This window comes from Macrobrachium nipponense, chromosome 3 (assembly GCF_015104395.2).
Source record: "Macrobrachium nipponense isolate FS-2020 chromosome 3, ASM1510439v2, whole genome shotgun sequence".
Lineage (NCBI taxonomy): Eukaryota > Metazoa > Arthropoda > Malacostraca > Decapoda > Palaemonidae > Macrobrachium > Macrobrachium nipponense.
In genome coordinates this window covers 6899387-6919344 of record NC_087202.1, presented here as the reverse complement: position 1 = coordinate 6919344, position 19958 = coordinate 6899387, and the positions used below count along the sequence as shown (strand labels likewise).

The 19958-nt window shown below is 36.3% G+C and overlaps 1 protein-coding gene across 1 annotated transcript in view; it reads right to left on the bottom strand.

Annotated features, from left to right (window-relative positions):
• LOC135222135 (alpha-1-inhibitor 3-like) overlaps nucleotides 1–19958 on the bottom strand; it is a 77871-nt gene that overhangs the window by 24326 nt on the left and 33587 nt on the right. The window contains 17 exon segments of the mRNA XM_064260303.1: nucleotides 9413–9509; nucleotides 9511–9564; nucleotides 9706–9812; nucleotides 10005–10084; nucleotides 10296–10494; nucleotides 10657–10946; nucleotides 11821–11976; nucleotides 12149–12341; nucleotides 13089–13249; nucleotides 13357–13409; nucleotides 14292–14317; nucleotides 14617–14781; nucleotides 15004–15187; nucleotides 15380–15562; nucleotides 16983–17198; nucleotides 17477–17641; nucleotides 18729–18938. Of these exon segments, the coding sequence (XP_064116373.1) occupies nucleotides 9413–9509; nucleotides 9511–9564; nucleotides 9706–9812; nucleotides 10005–10084; nucleotides 10296–10494; nucleotides 10657–10946; nucleotides 11821–11976; nucleotides 12149–12341; nucleotides 13089–13249; nucleotides 13357–13409; nucleotides 14292–14317; nucleotides 14617–14781; nucleotides 15004–15187; nucleotides 15380–15562; nucleotides 16983–17198; nucleotides 17477–17641; nucleotides 18729–18938 (2539 nt within the window).

Here is a 19958-nt window from a genome sequence, read left to right as displayed (position 1 = left end):
ACAACTTTATCAACTTAATAAAAACATGGTGGGAAACGGGAATATTTATATAATTCATTTTTTCTTGTAGAAATTGTAGCAGATCATCAATGGGCACTTTCGTAAACAATGAATTGACATCAAAACTAATTAACCTGCAATTTGCATCTCTGACTTTCAACTTCGTGATAAGGTCTTCTGTATTCTTAATTATGCTCTGATATATTTCCTATCAGCGGATTTAACAGAGATCCTAACCATTTTGACAAATGATAAGAAGCTGAGCCTATCGAACTGATAATTGGTCTGATTGGTTTGCCTTCTTTATGAAACTTTACTGTGCCATACATATAAGGAAGAGTGGCATTAACGGCAGAGAATTTCTTGGCTAGTTCATGGTGCGACTTTAACAAAGATTTCACAGTACTATTATAATGCTTATTAACTTTATCGGTGGGGTCTCTTATTAGTTTTTCATAAGTGTCTTCATCGGATAAAAGTTGATTAGCCTTTTCAATATAAGAATTCTTACTCAAAATAACTATACAGTTTGACTTATCAGCCCTAGTTATATGGATATCTTTATTAGCTCTTAAGCTCTTAAGTGCCATCTGGAATCTCAAAGGTATAGTGTCTTAATTTTGAATTGCACACAGCATATACACATCCTTTTGCAATCAAAATATTGTCATTGTTTACTTTTTCATTTTTTGTTTTTTCTAAGTTTATGAAACCTTTAGCTACTGAAAAAATATCGACTTTGTTCTTAGTAAAGCAAAAAATTCATACCAAATCCTAAAACAAGTTTTTCATTATCACTGAGTTCATATGAAGATAGGTTCACGTATAAGTCCGGGTTGCTTTTTGTTGTCCACACACTATCCCGAAATAGACGTTCCAATTTCCCATCTAAGTTATTTTGATGTGCCACTGCTGCAGATCGCACTGCGGTGTATACATTGTCATTTATAATGTTCCATTGTTCACTGGTCACATGATTCTGCAAAAGCGTCGTAGCCTTCCTAGTATCTTGAAACGAACGATTCACTTCATGACGTTTGGTGCTAATGCACCTGTCAAAAATTAGATGCTCCATGTCCGAGAAAGCTTCACACTCCAAATTACGCAATCTCCCCGGTAAGCAAGACTTCGGTATAACAAGATTATCCCTACATTTCTTCAGAAATTGCAGCTGTCGTTTCAGGCTATGTGACCTCATCAAAGATTTCTTGTAGTTGTAGAAGAGCGGTATGCACACAGGATAGAGTCGAAGGATCAAAGGCAGCGTCAAGGGGCGCGTGAGGTCCATAAGTCTTGCAATTCCACAATGGTCCCGTGGGTGAAGTATATAAGTCATTACGTTTACTTTGACATGGTACAGATACGTTGATGACATAATATGCCTGTGGCCACGGGATCGTGACCCCTTGGAGTTTTTAGAACTTTTGAATGGCCTGGTTCCATCCATAAAATTCAAATTGGAAATAGAACAGGATAAAACCCTACCATTTCTTGACACAGTCGTTATGAGAACAGACAACGGTTTTAAATTCAAAGTTTACCGTAAACCAACAGCAGTGAATGCTTTCATTCATAATTTTTCCAGCCATCACCCCAAGATAAACGAACAGTCTTCTCAGGGATGTTTTTACGGGCATATAGAAATTTGTGATCCTGCAATTCTTAGGACGAGGGAAGGAAATTAAGAACATCTATGAAATTGCGAAAGAATTATGTTACCCAAGGTATTTTATTGATATTTGCCTCCAAAAGTGAACGCAAAAAAAAATCATTTTATTGTCAACGAAAGATAAGTTAAGTTTTGAAATTGAAAATATTTTAATTTTGCCATACCACTGTGAATTTTTATCAATTGTACGTAGCCTGAAATGTCTGAATATAAATGTTGTTTTTAGTAATAATTCATCTGTCAAAAATGCATTGTTTTGTAATAAATCACAGATGACAACAGGAGGCGTGTACAAAATTAACTGCTCGGTTTGTAATTTGCCTAATATTGGACAATCTGGTAAGGAACTAAGTAAGAGAGTTACACAGCATAAATATAATGTACGGGTTGCGAACGGTTCAAGTGTCATTTTTTGTCACGTGAGGGATTTTGAACACCCTATAGATTGGAATTCAGCTACAGTCGTTTTTAAAAGTTCATCAATGCATGACAGATTGTTAGTTGAAGGTTGCCTCATTAGTTCTTTTAATAACATGAATATGAGCGATGGTCTTTTTAAGATGGACGAATTGTTAAAAAGTTTTATTCTTGATGATTTAAAAGTTAAACAAGAATTGTTAGATATTTTACAAATAGATAGTTTTGTACTGTGATTTTAGTAACACATATTTCCGTTTAAGTATGTCTTTTGTTTTGAACAATGTTTACCTGCATACTTAAGTAGGTTGTTGACTTGTTTTATTATTTGTGGCCTCATGTTGCTTTCTTGTATAAGTTGTTCTCTTAAAATTGTTCAGTACCCCTGAAGATGACTTTGGAATAAAAGTTGAAAGTCTTGGTACCTCCTTCTTTCATTTTCACGTGAGGATCTCTTATATCGATATATATATATATATATATATATATATATATATATATATATATATATATATGTATACTGTATATATATAAATATATATATAAATATATATATATATATATATATAAATATAAATATATAATAAATATATATATATATATATATATATATATATATAGATATATATATATATATATATATATATCAGCAATAGAAGAGTTCCGTGGAAATCGGAGACGAATAATAAATATTAAACCAGGGCTTGAATGAAGACCATCTTTATTTGCGACTAGTTTCGGAGATTTACTTTCCTCCGTCATCAGGCAATCTATAATGGAATATTATTTACAGTTAAAATCAATGACGTAATATAAGTTACATTAAAACAAAGCAAAACAAGATAAAATTACATAAGTACTGTAAGTTACATTAAAATTAACAAAGCAAAATAAATAATATAAAATTACAATTACAAGACAATAATAACCTAAACTCGCAGCAAAATCTTAAAATAGAGAAATACACTGTTTGTTGTCAAAGAGAGCAGAGAAAAAAAAGAAAGCAGAAAAAAATCTAAAAATCTAAAAACACAGCAATTCAACAAACCTTTCATTATTACAAAGAGAGGGTTTATCCCTTAGGGTGTATAGAGACTCAACCACTCCGAGCTCCATTGCGTTGGTTCTGCAAGTAAGGACTGAAAAGGAATCTACATTGATAGGATGGTCATATTCTTCAGAGTGTTGACGAATAGCACTAATGATGGTTTGCTTAATGGCCTATTTGTCCTAACAGATCTTCCGAGATGCTCGAAGATGCGATCCCTGAACTGCCGTTTAGATTTTCCAATGTACATTGCACTACAGCAATGACACTTATATTTATACACAATAGCTGACTGCAGTTCATTTGGTATCACATCCTTGAACCTGAAGAATTTTTGTAATGTAGATATAGGCTTAAATATTACTCGAATGTTTACTTGTGGGTAGAATTCATGCAAAAGTTTGGTTAATCTTTTTTTAACATTAAAGGACTATTTCCAAGAAACGTGATGGGAAAATACATAACTGCTCTGTTGACAGTGACAGTTGTAGGTTTTGGAAGTAATAATTTTTGAAGCTCCTTTCCTATATACGTATTAGTAAAACTTTTGCTAAAGCCATTCAAGAATAAGCACTGCTTGATGCAATTAAACTCTAGGTTCATATTAACATAATTTGAACATATATTAAAAGCCCTTGATGTTAAGGTCGTAATCAAATTTCTCTTGAACTGAACAGGAATAAATGAGGACATTTTGGTGGTCAAACCCGTGAAAGTCGGTTTCCTATAAACAGATGTGCTAAATCCGTTTTCACTGTGGCTGATTAGTATATCAAGAAAGGCCAGCTTTCCTTCTGCCTCGGTTTCTGAAGTGAATTCGATATTGCTCTGCTTTGAGTTCAAATATTCTAAAAACAGTGACATGTGGTTACTAGATCTAAAGATTAAGAATGTGTCATCGACATATCGCCTGTACATCAGAGGTTTGAAATCTTCGGGACATTCATTCAACCATTCCTCTTCATAATGAGCGAGGAAAGCATTGGCTAGTGTTTGATCCTAATGTGTTACCCATTGCTACGCCGTCTACCTGTTTATATACCTCCTTGTTAAACATAAAGAAACAATCACTTACAGCTAGGGATAACAACTGATGAAACTGTTGTTTAGAAAACTTTTCAATTTTATCGGCATCTTTAAACAAATCGCTAACACATATGTCAATTGTTTCCTTTAAGGGTGTGTTAGTAAACAAAGATTTAATGTCAAAACTGGCCATTGCACATTGCTCATAATTCACTTTACAAAGCACAGCAATATCGAATTCACTTCAGAAACCGAGGCAGAAGGAAAGCTGGCCTTTCTTGATATACTAATCAGCCACAGTGAAAACGGATTTATCACATCTGTTTATAGGAAACCGACTTTCACGGGTTTGACCACCAAAATGTCCTCATTTATTCCTGTTCAGTTCAAGAGAAATTTGATTACGACCTTAACATCAAGGGCTTTTAATATATGTTCAAATTATGTTAATATGAACCTAGAGTTTAATTGCATCAAGCAGTGCTTATTCTTGAATGGCTTTAGCAAAAGTTTTACTAATACGTATATAGGAAAGGAGCTTCAAAAATTATTACTTCCAAAACCTACAACTGTCACTGTCAACAGAGCAGTTATGTATTTTCCCATCACGTTTCTTGGAAATAGGTCCTTTAATGTTAAAAAAAGATTAACCAAACTTTTGCATGAATTCTACCCACAAGTAAACATTCGAGTAATATTTAAGCCTATATCTACATTACAAAAATTCTTCAGGTTCAAGGATGTGATACCAACTGAACTGCAGTCAGCTATTGTGTATAAGTATAAGTGTCATTGCTGTAGTGCAATGTACATTGGAAAATCTAAACGGCAGTTCAGGGTTCGCATCTTCGAGCATCTCGGAAGATCTGTTAGGACAAATAGGCCATTAAGCAAACCATCATTAGTGCTATTCGTCAACACTCTGAAGAATATGACCATCCTATCAATGTAGATTCCTTTTCAGTCCTTACTTGCAGAACCAACGCAATGGAGCTCGGAGTGGTTGAGTCTCTATACACCCTAAGGGATAAACCCTCTCTTTGTAATAATGAAAGGTTTGTTGAATTGCTGTGTTTTTAGATTTTTAGATTTTTTTTCTGCTTTCTGTTTTTTCTCTGCTCTCTTTGACAACAAACAGTGTATTTCTCTATTTTAAGATTTTCTGCGAGTTTAGGTTATTATGTCTTGTAATTGTGTAATTTTATATTATTTTATTTTGTTTTGTTAATTTTAATGTAACTTATAGCAATTATGTAATTTTATCTTATTTTGCTTTGTTTTAATGTAACTTATATTACGTCATTGATTTTAATTGTAAATAATATTCCATTAAAGATTGCCCGATGACGAAGGAAAGTAAATCTCCGAAACTACTATGAGATTCAGGGCCTCTGTAACGGTTTTTCGCAATAACTTTTTATCTATGCATTACATAAATATAACGCTTATTCAGAATACATATTATATCTACACATAAATTTTGACTGTATTCTGCATTACGTAGGTTGAATAAATTTGGTACTAATAATGTAAAAGTGACCATTTTTGAAGACGGGCCAACTTACTCAGAGAAAAGGTTTCGAACGCACTCGTTACGTAACTTATGACAGCATTGCTTCCCTCTTTCTCGATGGATGATTGGCTATACGTAACGAAGGTTAGACCTCTGGCAACAATGACATACAAATTTAAATACAAGCAAAGCAGTACACCTTTATGAAATCTGGAACCTCTCCACTGATAATTGTCATAACGAACAAACCAACAAAATATGTTAATAAATACAAAAACACTTCGATTATTAGTCTAACTCCCAAAATAGGTTTCCTAAGAAATTACAGTCTACTTTATAGGTCACAATCATATTGACAAGATGTAGGGAATAATTGGTAATTTTCAAAAACATAGTAGACAAGCTTGATTTGATAACTGCTATATCCAATGTCAAGCAATTTTTATTTATTGGCTATCTACCTATTCACTGAAAAAAAAAAAATAGCCGGTACCGTATATTGGCTTTAAACCTTCACCAATAATTATCGTCAGAATGATGATTCATGAGGCTCCACCCACTTTCGCCTCGTTATAATTCAGGATAACACTGAAGGCTACCATGGGCATTGTTGGATTAGAAAATTTAACATCTGTCTATAAAAACTAATTTCTCGAGTAGTTGTAAGAAGTGCTAAATGATCCTCAAGGATCCCAACAGTTGGCCTAAACGTTTAATTCATGTATATTACTGCTATACTGTTGCGGCACTACTGCTACAGTAGTATTACTACGCTAGCACTGATACCCCACCCACATCTATGTATCGTTCCGCCATTCATAAAGTCTTTGGGTTTCAGAGCCGATGGAGTTTCTGTCAGGTGGATGGGCAGGGCAACATTATGTCAAAAGGTGCTTACCTTGCTTACGTAATGAATGTTTTTCGACTCTTGGCTCGTAATCATTGTCCATGTCGTCGGCTAGATCATTTTTACTCTATAAAAATTAAAACTATCGGGTTTAGGTTATTGATAATGCTGACAAAATTTGTGTGTGGTTGTAAAATATACATATGTCAACTTTCAGCTACATCCGATGCTTTGACAAGGAGCAAAGCCCAAAAAACCGTGTTACAGAGGCCCTGAATCTCATAGTAGTCGCAAATAAAGATGGTCTTCATTCAAGCCCTGGTTTTAAAATTTATATATATATATATATATATATATATATATATATATATATATATATATATATATATATATATATATATATCGAGCTTCAAATGTCCTTTAATATCTAATTCGCTCTACCTCGGAATTAATATATTTTCATATATCTTTAACCGAAGGGGAATTTATACAGCGATAATAGAATTGCCGGCCGACGGGCAAGAACCATCGACATCTTCAATTGCAGGACTGGCAGTGAAACCTTAGCCCACCCCGCCAGTCCTGGAATTGAAGATGTCGATGGTTCTTGCCCGTCGGCCGGCAATTCTATTATCGCTGAATAAATTCCCCTTCGGTTAAACATATATGAAAATATATTAATTCCGAGGTAGAGCGAATTAGATATTAAAAGACATTTGCAGCTCGATATATATATATGAATCACGGTAATGAGATATGACTTATATATATATAATATATATATATATATATATATATATATATATATATATATAGATGTATATATATATATATATATATATATATATAATATATATATATATATATATATATATATATATATATACACACAGTGAACCCCCAGTATTCGCGGACTCACATATTTGCGGATTTCTCTCTGATACGCATACCCCCATTATTTGCAGAAAATTCAAGTATTTGTGGTATTTTTCTATGAGAAATATCCACAAATTCATGGTTTTTTATCAATTTCACCATAAAATGCACTTTTTGTGATGAAGCTATTGAAAAAACCAGGTATAAACATTTTTAGTGGTTTTTTTCAAGTTTTAATGAACAAAATAGGCAGTTTTAAGTTTTTTTTATGGTTGTTTCAATTGTTCGCGGGTTCTAGCTATTCATGGAGGGTCTGGTATCCATCCCCCGCAAATACAGGGGGAACACTGTAGATATATGTATATGAAGATAAAAGGGCCATAAAACACTATTTGAACATTGCAACCATATATTTCGAGCACTTCCTTCTGTGCCCCTGATCACAGGTAAAATGCGGACAGGTGATGTCTTACAAGTGTATATATACAAAGCATATGTAGGTGTGGCAGTATGTCTCAGTTGGTATCCCGGTGACCGTTGACCCAGGAAGGATGGAAATTAAGTTATTCCCTGGTGTGTTTATGTGTTTTTTTTTTTTCTTTTGCCTCATTGACTTCTGTCTAGTGATACGTCCGTTGGTTGTATTTTCTGGAACACCTGCTTCAGAAGAGGCTCAGGGATTAACTCGTCATTGTCATCTGATTTTCAATGTCCTCCTGACAGGTTCATGTCGTTGATTTGTTGTAAGTATATACGTTCATGAGCGAACTTCAATGGATTTTGGATAAGGGAAAATGAAAGGAATATACTGCAGAGGTCCTTCTCACAACAGACAAATAGGTTTTAACAATAGAATAAACTTCCGTTCGATGAAGACATCCAAAAAGCTACAGAACACCTCAGTTCTAATATTCCTTTCATTTTCCAGTATCCCAAATCCCTAGGTAGTTCGCTCATTAACGTATATACCTAAATCAAAGAGAAGAAGCTGGAGTTTACAACTGCGTGCAGCAATGCAGCATTTGTAATGAGATTTACGTTGGGGAGATGGGCAGATCCATGTCGCAAAGAGTAACAGGGCACAAAAGATCAGTGCGATATGCGCTACAGAGCTCGGGGATTTTCCTACATATTAGGGCTAAAGATCATACTATGAAATGGAGTGCGGCAGAAGTGGGAGTTAACAAGGCCAAAAAAGTACCAGGGAATATTTTGATTCCCATCCTACCTTGGTCAACGGTCACCTGCATACCAACAGTCTTACTACCACACTTACATATGCTTTGTATATATACACTTGTAAAACATCATTCGTCAATAGTTTACCAGTGATCAGGGGCACGGAAGGAAGTGCTCAAAATATATGGCTGCAACATTCAAATAGTGTTTTATGGACATTTTTATCGTTATATTTTACTGTTGTATTACAGCAAAAGACATTCATATACACATACATATATATATATATATATATATATATAATATATATATATATATATATATATATATATATGCATATGATTATTTTTTTGGTAGATGATCCCCATTCACATGGAAGAAGCACACAAGGCCAATTGACTTGAAACTCAAGCTCCCAAAGAAAGTTGTTTTCAACCTCCCACCGCAGACCAAATACTGTAGCAGTAACTGATCACAAAACAGAGCCAGTGATTTTGCATCGCCCTGTGGGATATGCGAATTCACGACTTCTGAGTGGCATGCCGTAACACAAATCACTATACCAGCCATACCAGGGTGTATGGTACCAGTGTTGCAGAGAATCAAGTTCCACATTCTGCTGGAGGATGGAGTTGTCGCTTTGCCATAAACCAAATGTCTTCTTCACTTGCGCTATTTAGCTGGGATCATGCCCTATAGCTGGTAATGCTGCTCACAAAGAATTCTACATTAATTGCCATGCACCACGGGCAGTTTTTCAGACTGCTGAAATGTAAATGATGTTCTTAAATCTAACCACCACGGGACATACCCTCACTAACAAAAGGAGTTCCTTACCTGTTTTCATGTAGTTCAGAAGTTGATCCTCGACGCTGGGAGTGAGCTGACCTGACGATGCCAGGTATTGCATCACGTATATGTTGGGGCAAAGAAAGCAGCATATTTTGTTCACCACAGCCATAAGGCATTCGGATCAGGTTTCCCAGGTTCTAAAAAATGGTACAAATGAATCACCGCAGGAACTGTTGATGGGTTAAGTGATAGGAATGACACTGTCAAAGTTTTTAGATGTGATATTTATAGTAACAATTACTATACTGACTCCAGCAACTGGGAGGAATTCTTCTTACCTCAAGGGTCGGTCCTAGGAGGTCAGCGGAAGCAGAGATGTAAATTTTATCTGAGCCGTTGACAGTCTCAGGATAACTCTCGACGGACCACGTAAAGGCGCTGTCATCTGCCCAGACAAATAAAAGCCTACTTCAAGTAACCGTCTTATGCAATGTTGATCTTATGTAAGGCACACGTTGCTAACAACAGAATAATGTATGCGTACAGGCAAGTGAATATTCTTGTAACTTCTCTTTACATTCTTGTTGTAGTACATATTATTTTCCACAATGAAATCTTCCAACAGTTCATCACTTACTGCCACATAAGTAATGTCCATGTGTCGATGCTTTAGTTATTCCTTCGAATTTCACTTTCAAAGGGTGAATGACGGCGTCGCTGAAAGAAGACAGATATTAGTATATTAAAACTGACATATATGTAAAACATTTCACTCACTTGCCCAATAAGTTTAGAATGATTCAGTCTTTAAGTACTATGTATCTATTTTGTTTTCGATGTATCACATGAAGACAGAACGTCATTTAACATAGTTTGAGCCAAACTCGGCCAAATGAGACGGGAATCACAAATTCCTCTTCCCTTTTACCTCCTTTTGACGTCAACTGTCCCGCCGCAACTTCCGTCGGCAGTGTCGATGGAGGCACTGAAGGTGAGGTTGACGTCCCCCCGGCCTTCCAGAGGCACCACCAGGACTGCACCACTTCCTTCCCGCTGCCGGAGACGCAGGTCTTCGTCGAATATGTCGGGACGTGTATTCGGCGCTTGGCAGCAACTCAACGGTCCACCTGTGAGTGAAGGATCATTATTCATTTATGTTAGCGTGGACTCTGTAGTGTGAGTGTTGATATATATTTACAGGGCCAGGCACTTGTAACAGAATATCAATCGTTTCTTTTATAAACAAGAGCAAAACTGGCAGCTATGGGTCACTGAAAAGAAGAGCGAACCATTGACAGGAAGACCTTCTTGGGAGGAATGCAATTCCGTCCCTGGGACCCCATCACTTACAGGCAGACTTTCGGTCAGGTAATTGAAGACGGAGACCAGGACGGGGACCTTCTCGTTCCTGCGGGCGGTGGCTGGGTGACTGAGGTCCAGGAAGAAGGGCACGAAGGAGGTGATGGAGGACTTGGGGCTTAGTCCGATGCCCAACTCTGGATGGAGGCAGATGGCCTCGCCCACCCACGTCGTCACGGTGTCCGGAAGTTCGACCTCCTTCACCGTCTCGCCACTCTCGCTGTGGACAGGGTCAGGAGGCGTTCGCAGTGCTTCAGTATAATGCTTATTCTAGTTGAGCAAATATTACATAAATACAGAAACCTTTAAGGATGGGCAAAAGGGCTCCGGATAGCAAAGAGAAAAATGAATAATTATTCACACAGATTTTGGATAAAAATATCAATGCCACCTGACACAGGAAATAAAGGTCTTTTGATGACTAAATAGTTTTCGCCTAGACAACCAAAACGGTCCGCAAAAATTGAGTTTTTTTTTTTTTTTTTTTTTCCTACAGAAATAATTCATTTTTATTCGAAAACTGTAACATACTAAGAGAAATAGATTGGGATTGTTAGAAACAAGTTCATAAGGTTTTTTGCAGCAAAGTTTGGTCATTATGACTAATTAATGATAATGATAATACCTTCCATACGCATACAAGTTACTGTCACTTACACATACAGTGTTTTGACTAATCATGATTCATTACCACTTGCATAAGAGATAGACCATTTGTTTTAGAGTAGAATAGAATGTAGAATTGAGGCCAAAGGCCAAGCGCTGGGACGTATGAGGTCACACTGTGCTGAAACTGAAATTGACAGTAAAAAGGTTTGAAATGTGTAACAGGAGGAATACGTCGCTGTTGCAATATGAATCAATTGTTAGGTGAAAGTGGAAAGCAAGATGGAAGAAAGAGAATATGAACGGAGGTACAGTCAAAGGAATGATAGGGGGTTGTAGCTGGAGGGGCCGAAAGTACGCTGCAAAGAACCTCAAGTAATGACTACAGTGCACCACATGAGGCACACTGCCAGCACAATCCCCCCTACAAGGCATTTGTTTTAGAGCTCAGCAGCGTCCTGTAGGATATAGACTGAATTCAAACCTACCCAATAACAACGATTTCCCACAGCCACGTTTCGGGGAAGTAGGTCCTCTCCAGCTCCACTTTTTCCGGACTTACGGCTTTGTCCAATTCATCTGTATAGTCAGGAGCTGGTGCGGGAGGTCCACCGGGAGCTGACGGGGCTGCTTCTAATACGCCCCTCCCAAAAACCCCCCGTCACCGGGGGGACACCGCACCGCCAATGGCAGCTCCACCTCCACCTCCACCCACATTATCATACTCAGGATCTAAAAATAAGAAGGACATTTGAAATTTCCATCGGGAGCTGGTGTGGGAGCTCCTGCTGGAGCTGTCAGGCCTGGTTCTAATACGCCTCCACCTCCACCTCCACCCACACCGCCATTGGCAGCTCCAAATCCACCTCCACCTCCAACCACATTATCATAGCGTCTATAAAAAGAGAAGGGCATTTGAAATTTTCATCGGGAGCTGCTGCGGGAGCTGTCGGGGCTGGTTCTAATACGCCTCCACCTCCACCTCTACCCACATTATCATAGTCAGCGTCTAAACAAGAAGGACATTTGAATAGACGACATTGGTGTTAACATGAATATCAATCCTAGTTTTTAGCGGAGGGCTGACAAATCAATCATCAATTGTAAATTTCTCCCCCGGTTTGTTATATTTACTCCGAGGCCGAGTGAATTTGATATTAAACGAGAATTGTGGCTTAATGTTTGTGATACGAAAAATTTTGCAGCACATGTGAAAAAAACTATACACATAATTATGTATATACACACATATATTTACATACATTGTTTACGTATGGTGTGATGTCCAATCACAGATGAAGTTAACATCACGATTGGTTCAGCAAATATCTTGAGCATTAACTCCAGCATAAAAGTAAGTAGTAAGTGGTTTATAAACACTCATGCCAAAGACAACGTAAGGAAGACCAAACCTAAACAACCTTTGGAAAAGCACCTTATTAATTCAGCGCAAACGTTAAAATGATTAGAATGTTAACAGTAGGTAAGTAATGCAGTGATGGTCGGTAATCCTCGAACTGCAACTCCTGTTATTATTATTGACAATAATTATTCAGTAGATGAAACCTATTCGTATGGAAGAAGCCCACCAAAGGGGCCACTGACATGAAATTCTTCAAGCTTCCAAATAATATTAAGGTGTTCATTAAGAAGTCAGAGGAAGTAAAGGGAACTACAGAACCAAGAGAGTTACAACTATTGAAAAAGAAACAATAGACGAGTAACTTGATAAACAAATAAAAGTGTTGAGCCAAACCTTCCCCATCACTCCTCGTCTCACTGGGTCCTGGATTTGGCCACTGAGGTGGTCTGCTCCCACCCCCACCCCCATTCCCTCTGTGGTTGTGTCTTGTCATGACTAGAGATGAAACTGACACACTTCGCGTTCTAAATAATACTTGTTCGAACTGTTCCCTTCTGATTTAATCAATTATGTTAACACATGTGAAGCAAGAGACAATAATCTAGGTGTGAAAAGCAAAAGCAGATACTTACATACATAATCATACTGAAAATAATAGTACTGACACGGCCTTGTCTCCAGCGTCAGATCGCTTATAACATACACTCCGGCCTCCTACAAAAAAAAAGAAATGGAATCATAATAAACTGATAATGACATGTCTGATTCATTCTTTAAGTATGAAGAGGTTCATATTTAAAAATTTTCTAACGAATTTGGAAGTAATTTAGAATAAACAAGAATAATAATTTTAGCAAAACCTATATTATATATATATATATAATAATATATATATATATATATATATATATATATATTATAATATATATATATATATGTATATATATGTATATATATATATCCTATTCTATATATATATATATATATATATATATATATATATAATGATGTATGTATGTATATATATATATATATATATACATATATATATACATACATACATACATACATAATATATATATATATATATATATATATATATATATATATATATATATATAAAAATATATATCATACAGGCAGTCCCTGGTTATGGTGAGGGATGATGATAACTGGATTTTCGGCGCCGTTCTTTGTTTATCGGTGCCAATCTCAGATTATTGGCGCATATCCCCACTTAACAGCAGTGCTGATCCCCAGTTATCAGTGACGATAAGTGCTGTTATTGCCGATTTTCAGTTAGCATCATATCATTGTGAACACAACCCCAGCCGATAACCGGGGACTGCCTATATATCAAATGGATTGGTGATTTCACAAATTGTTTTTTTTGGATACATTTATGATATTGGAATGCAAAGACCTCTCAAACATTGAAGAGCACAAGAGGGAGAGGGAGAGAGAAGGGGAGGGAAGTTCCTGTCAAGGGCAAAAGAAATATGGTTATTTATAAAGAAAAAAAGGAAAACTCACATCGAAAGATTGCAAGGCGTCAATAAAATCACTGTATCCATGAGCACTTTTTTTTCGACTTACTGGTGCTGCAGTACCATAATCATAATCTGCCGGGTGGTGTAAAAAAATTAAGTGATTAATATTTATAAGATTCAATTATTTTATTCAGTAATATCAACTCAGAATAAATATATCACAAGAGTGATGTCATCTTTGCTTATCATTATATATCATCAGAATATCTTCTCCACGTCATTACAACACCAACCTGTCTCGTTTGGTTGGTTCGAGTTGACAGGTCCACCATGAGCCTAAAATCCTCTTATTACCAAATACCTTACCTTATAAACAGCCCGTGGAAGCATAAGTCCGTTCCACCTCTACCAACCACTGATCAAGTACCTACCGATAACAGGGTTTTCATCATTGCCATTGCAATAAAGATAATCATTGACTTGTGAATTCTCCCACTGGATAACTTTTGCTTCTTCGAACAACTGGAATATTGTTCCAAGTGTCGGGGTTCCTCGCTGACCTCCAGAGAGCAGTTCAACGCTTTCATCCACCACCCCTGTTAAAATGGAGCAACAAGCATCATAGAATGTCTTTAGGTTCGATGTCTGATGGGTGATTCCAGTTATATCATGCTAGCTTATACTCCCTTCATAGATAAAATAAAGAACTTAATGTTTTCAGAAGCTAATCTACAACAGCTCCTCTTTCAAAACCTCTTGTCTTCATGTATACAATTACAAGTAACTTCACACCACATGTACTGCTGGGGGACACAAACCTAAGCCACAGATGGAGCTCGACCCGGACGAAAGGACGAGACTGACGTCCTCCTTGGGAGAGGGCAAAGCGTCCGTTTTCGTCTCCCACCTGAGAGAGGTCGGGTTCCTGAGACATTTGCTCACGTCAGCGCTTGCAGAGGCAGATACGACCTCGCCATTGCTGCGGGAGTACCATATCAGGACCTGTGGGAGAGGGATTGGGGGTTCTTCTTTATCATTAACAAAGGTTCAGACGTATTACATCATCTTATTATTATCTTTTTTCAGTGATTCGGTTCGGTTGGACAACAGCCACAGTTAGGAAAATGACGAACATTGAGAATTAACTACCTAGATAAAATACCTAAGATATCAATAATTCGCCTCAAAACTTGCCTTAAGATAAGGTGAAGTCAATGGACCTAAGGAAATGTCAATATTGAAGTATCCTCTGATGAGGCTGCTGTCATTGAGTGGCTGCAAGGGCTCCAGAAGATCTAATTCGCTGATTGGGAGGTCATTTGGAGTCAGGTCGTGTACTTCTTCGCTGGTGTAAGTGATCTGACCTCTCGAGAACACCTGCAGGAAAAACATTTGCTTTGTGTAACCTATTTCATGCTATGTTAATGAATTTCATGCCATTGTATAGATAATGAGTTATACTTTATTATGTTATGCTAGAAAAAAATCCCTAAAACCAGAATAAAGCATCAGTATCACAAGTTGAAGTTAGCCATGTTGGGAAAATTTTTTGCCCCTTTTATTAGCTCACCAGAAATTGCTAAACAAAGATAGCTCAGTTTTTTTTATTCAGCACAAAAGTAAAATAGGTTAACTTTCTTTTGATATATAATTCATTAATGTAGGTATGATAGGACAAAGGGGCAATAAAACAAATATTTTTTTATTTCACACACAAGTTCATCGTGCACATTTAATTGGTGTGGATCAGACACGCATATATGTGGTTTGTGCATGAAAGGGTTAATTAATATAAAGTCTCAAGCATATCTTTTCTCGCATCAGGGTGTCTTGAGGGATCTGGTTTTTGAATGAGGGTCAAGTGATGTTAATCTGAAAATCCCTGATTCCCTTTTTTTTTTTTTTTTGTACCTGAAACAACTGTGTCGGACTGCAAGACACCCAAAGTTTTGCTACCTCTCCTCTGAAGAGCTGTAGAACAATTATTCTAGCAGAGTTATTACTGTTTGCGAGCAGAGGAGACCCCATGACTTCCATATGGTAACTCTGGGTTTTATCACTGTAACAGTAACAGAGGATTTCCTCCTAAAGCTGGTTTCTAATTTTGGGACACAAAATTAGAGATACGTGAAAATCAACGGTGATGCACTAATAATAATACATGTCACTAACCGTCATGTTCGTAACCACTTAAAAGCAAAGTAATTTAGGATAGAAAATGCTACTTAAATTTGAGGAACGTTCCATTGCTACTTCCAAACACAATGAAACATTGCCTTCAACTTTCTAACCTGTGCATCGTTTTGCTTTGTTAAGATTATTATTCTTCCATTAATCAATCCTGATTTATCTTTTATACATTTGTCATTATTAAAATGTTCCAGAAGATAGGAATAGGTTATAATGGCACTGCACAGATTGACTAATTAAGGTTAGTCGTTTTTGCCTTCCTCATCTACTTCATGACCACAAAATTTTAGAGAAAACTGGCCTTCGCTTAACGCGATGTCTCAGGTTATGGCGAGGATCTCCATTTTCGAAGAGACACTCTGTTAGAGGGCATATATGGTAGCCATATGAATTATTATCCGATTTTTTATCCAACAATAGACCCCAATCAGAATTTTCTTGATGGCGTATTATTAGTACTTTTAAAGATAATCTGTTACAAAGATTTAGTTGACACAGCTAACAAGTATTGTTACCTACATACACTAGTTTTAGATAACAGCAGAATACTTCCTGAATTATTCACCAATTAATAGTAACATATAAAATGTTGGAGAAATGAACTTACCTGGATGTGCAGAACGATGGAAGAAGTGTCGTTAGCTACAAACATCACAGGGATTGTGATTGTTTCTCCATTAGTTGAACATTCGTGTGACTTAGGCAGCAACCCCAGGCTGAGACTGGATTGAGATGGAGAAAAGAATTTTCTCTGGGATGTGCTGGTCGAACCAGGATATAGCCAGCCCAAATTGCCTTCCTGAGATCCACCGAGGGCTTCTGCCTGTAATAGCAATAAATGTAGCAAGATTGATCTTTTAAATAAGACGTTAATGAAGTCACCTTTCTCTTTATTACGAAGCTTTTTAACAGTTTCCCAGAGGTATTAATGGAATATCAGCAAGGAACAACAACAAAAGTTCAGTACTTTCCAATGAACCATTGAGAAAGTATTGCAACACTTTACGAAAACCAGTTACAACGCCTGCATTCTTCTTTAGCTCCCAAGTAATGACTTTGACACTATGAACTGAATTGGTTGCTGATGATCTTTTAACTTACCCACAAATAGAAATTTGAGTAATCCTCAAAATAGTGAGGAGGAACGATGGCGTTGATTATACCGGATTCATCCACTGTGTAGTTTTTACAAGGATAGCCATAGCCCGGACATACTGTAACAATTTCCCCCTCGGGTGTTGGAGAACCTAGTTTAGTCACCTTCACCTGCAGGAGAAAAACCCATTCTGAACCAAACTGTCTCAAAGGGACACGGCCAGGTTGTTCGTGTCACCTGGACAGTCCTTCAGGTACCTCTTTTGCAGAACCATTTCAGACACATTATCAGCTAGGTACAGCGTTTTCTACCATCTCATAGCTGTCCTACCTCTTTAACATTGTTTTCCTTATATATATACACACACACACATATATATATATATATATATATATATATATATATATATATATATATATATATATATATATATATATATATATATATATATATATATATATATATATATATTCTTCCTCTTTTTTTTTCTAACAAGCCTCACATAGTCAGTTCCTGTTTATACGCCATTGACTTAAAATATACGCTTGATACTGAATGATGATTAAGAAAAAATAGGATAAAAACCCTTTATGTGATAATATATGTCAATAACAATGAATGACTTCAGAGGCTAAGCAATACACACTCTTGCAATTGTATGTCTCTGTGCTAGAGTGTTGGGGTGTCCTTCTGGCTTTGGAGACTATGAAGGGTGCTCGCCCTAGACGATTTAAATGCAAAAGTAGGTTACAGAGAAAGCTATGATATTGTCAGTATTAGTGAAGTTTCGGGAGTTAACAAGACTGGAGAGATTTTAGGGGATACCTATCTCCATTCGCTAAATTTTTTTATTTACATTATTTTTACGTTCGTGGCCATAAAAATGATAATGCAAAGATACAACCTTCACTTCGTCATACAATATTAGTTATATTCATAAATCACTCCTCATTAGAAGGGGCAATTAGAAGATAATTTAAAATATAATTTTTAGGTTATCAGCGAACTGTTGAAAAAGTAGTATTATTTTTATTATATTTATTAGGCAGCTTACAGGAACGATCCAAACAATTGTTACTTATGCAGTTTATGGTTACATAAACAGGATTATATTTGCTGTAAGTCTAACAGAAACACTGCAGTGTAAAGGTTGGAGTGCTAATATATCTTGAAATCCACCAACAATAATGTGCAGAAATTGTTACTCTTGAATTGTGTTTAAGCTTGTAGGAAAACTTTTGAAGACAGTCAACTTACTCTGAAAATAAACGGCAGTCCGGGTTTCAAGCTTTCTTCAGTGGTAATAGTTTCTAAATATTGGGATTGATATTGCACTTCCACAGTGGCTGTGGTATTCACGACGTTGCCTGTTCCCTCTTCGACAAAAGAACCTTTCACTTCTATTTGATATCCGGCGTAGCCCATGTCAGCCGTTCCTACACTGACTTCGTCACAACCACTGAATGTCTAAGGAAGTATTATAGAATATCTAAGATGAAGTAAATTCATTATTTTACAATAACATTAATCTTACAGCTAAGACAAGAGTTTACTCAGGCGAGCAAATCCTCCATTTGGAAATATAAATTTTCAGTTATTCACTTCAACCAACAGGTTTTGCATTAAAAATAAGAGGAAAAAAATAGTCTAAAATATACAAGAGCAGGTATATACACATCGTTTTAAGGATATGAAATCATCCGTCGTGCTGCATAGTAACTTTAAAACAATTAATTGATCACAGAATGTTTTTTTCTGCGTGCATTAACATTTATTCATACTGAACAAGTTTAAGTGTTTTTGTCAGCTGAAAAACCCTTGAGTACCACAATAATTATAACTTTTAAAGGCTAAGACAGGAAAGATTTTGAGGTTTATCAAATGATTTTTTGTTCAGAGGGGAGGTAAATACCACTAACAGGACGACTGGATGAGTTCATCTCCATTGTAAATTGTCTGCTAATGAGATCAATTCGATACGATTTTCGTTTCTGATATATCTTTTTTTTTTTACATAGAAAACAGAAAACAGCAAATCGCTTGTTTGCAAACAAGAAAAGCGTACCTTGTTTCACATATAGAAAAGGGGTTGATTGATCGAAGTAGTAATAATAATAATAAGAATACGAACTGGCCAAAGACAGCGTGAGGGTCCCGTTAACAGGCTGACCATAGGTGTACCTATTGAGAAAGAATTTCAGAATGAGGATCCTTGAAGCTGAAATTAAACATGTTTTCAAAGACTCTATGGCGGTGTCTGAAGGACTTGTTGTCTGGCTTCTTTCAATGATATATATATATATATATATATATATATATATATATATATATATTATAGTATATATAATATATATATATATATATATATATATATATATATATATATGTATGTTAATTCCACAGGACTTCCTCATTTATGACATATGAAGAAGATTCATTATTTCTAATCCCTGAAGCTTCTCCTGTTTATTGCTGAAAATCCAAAAG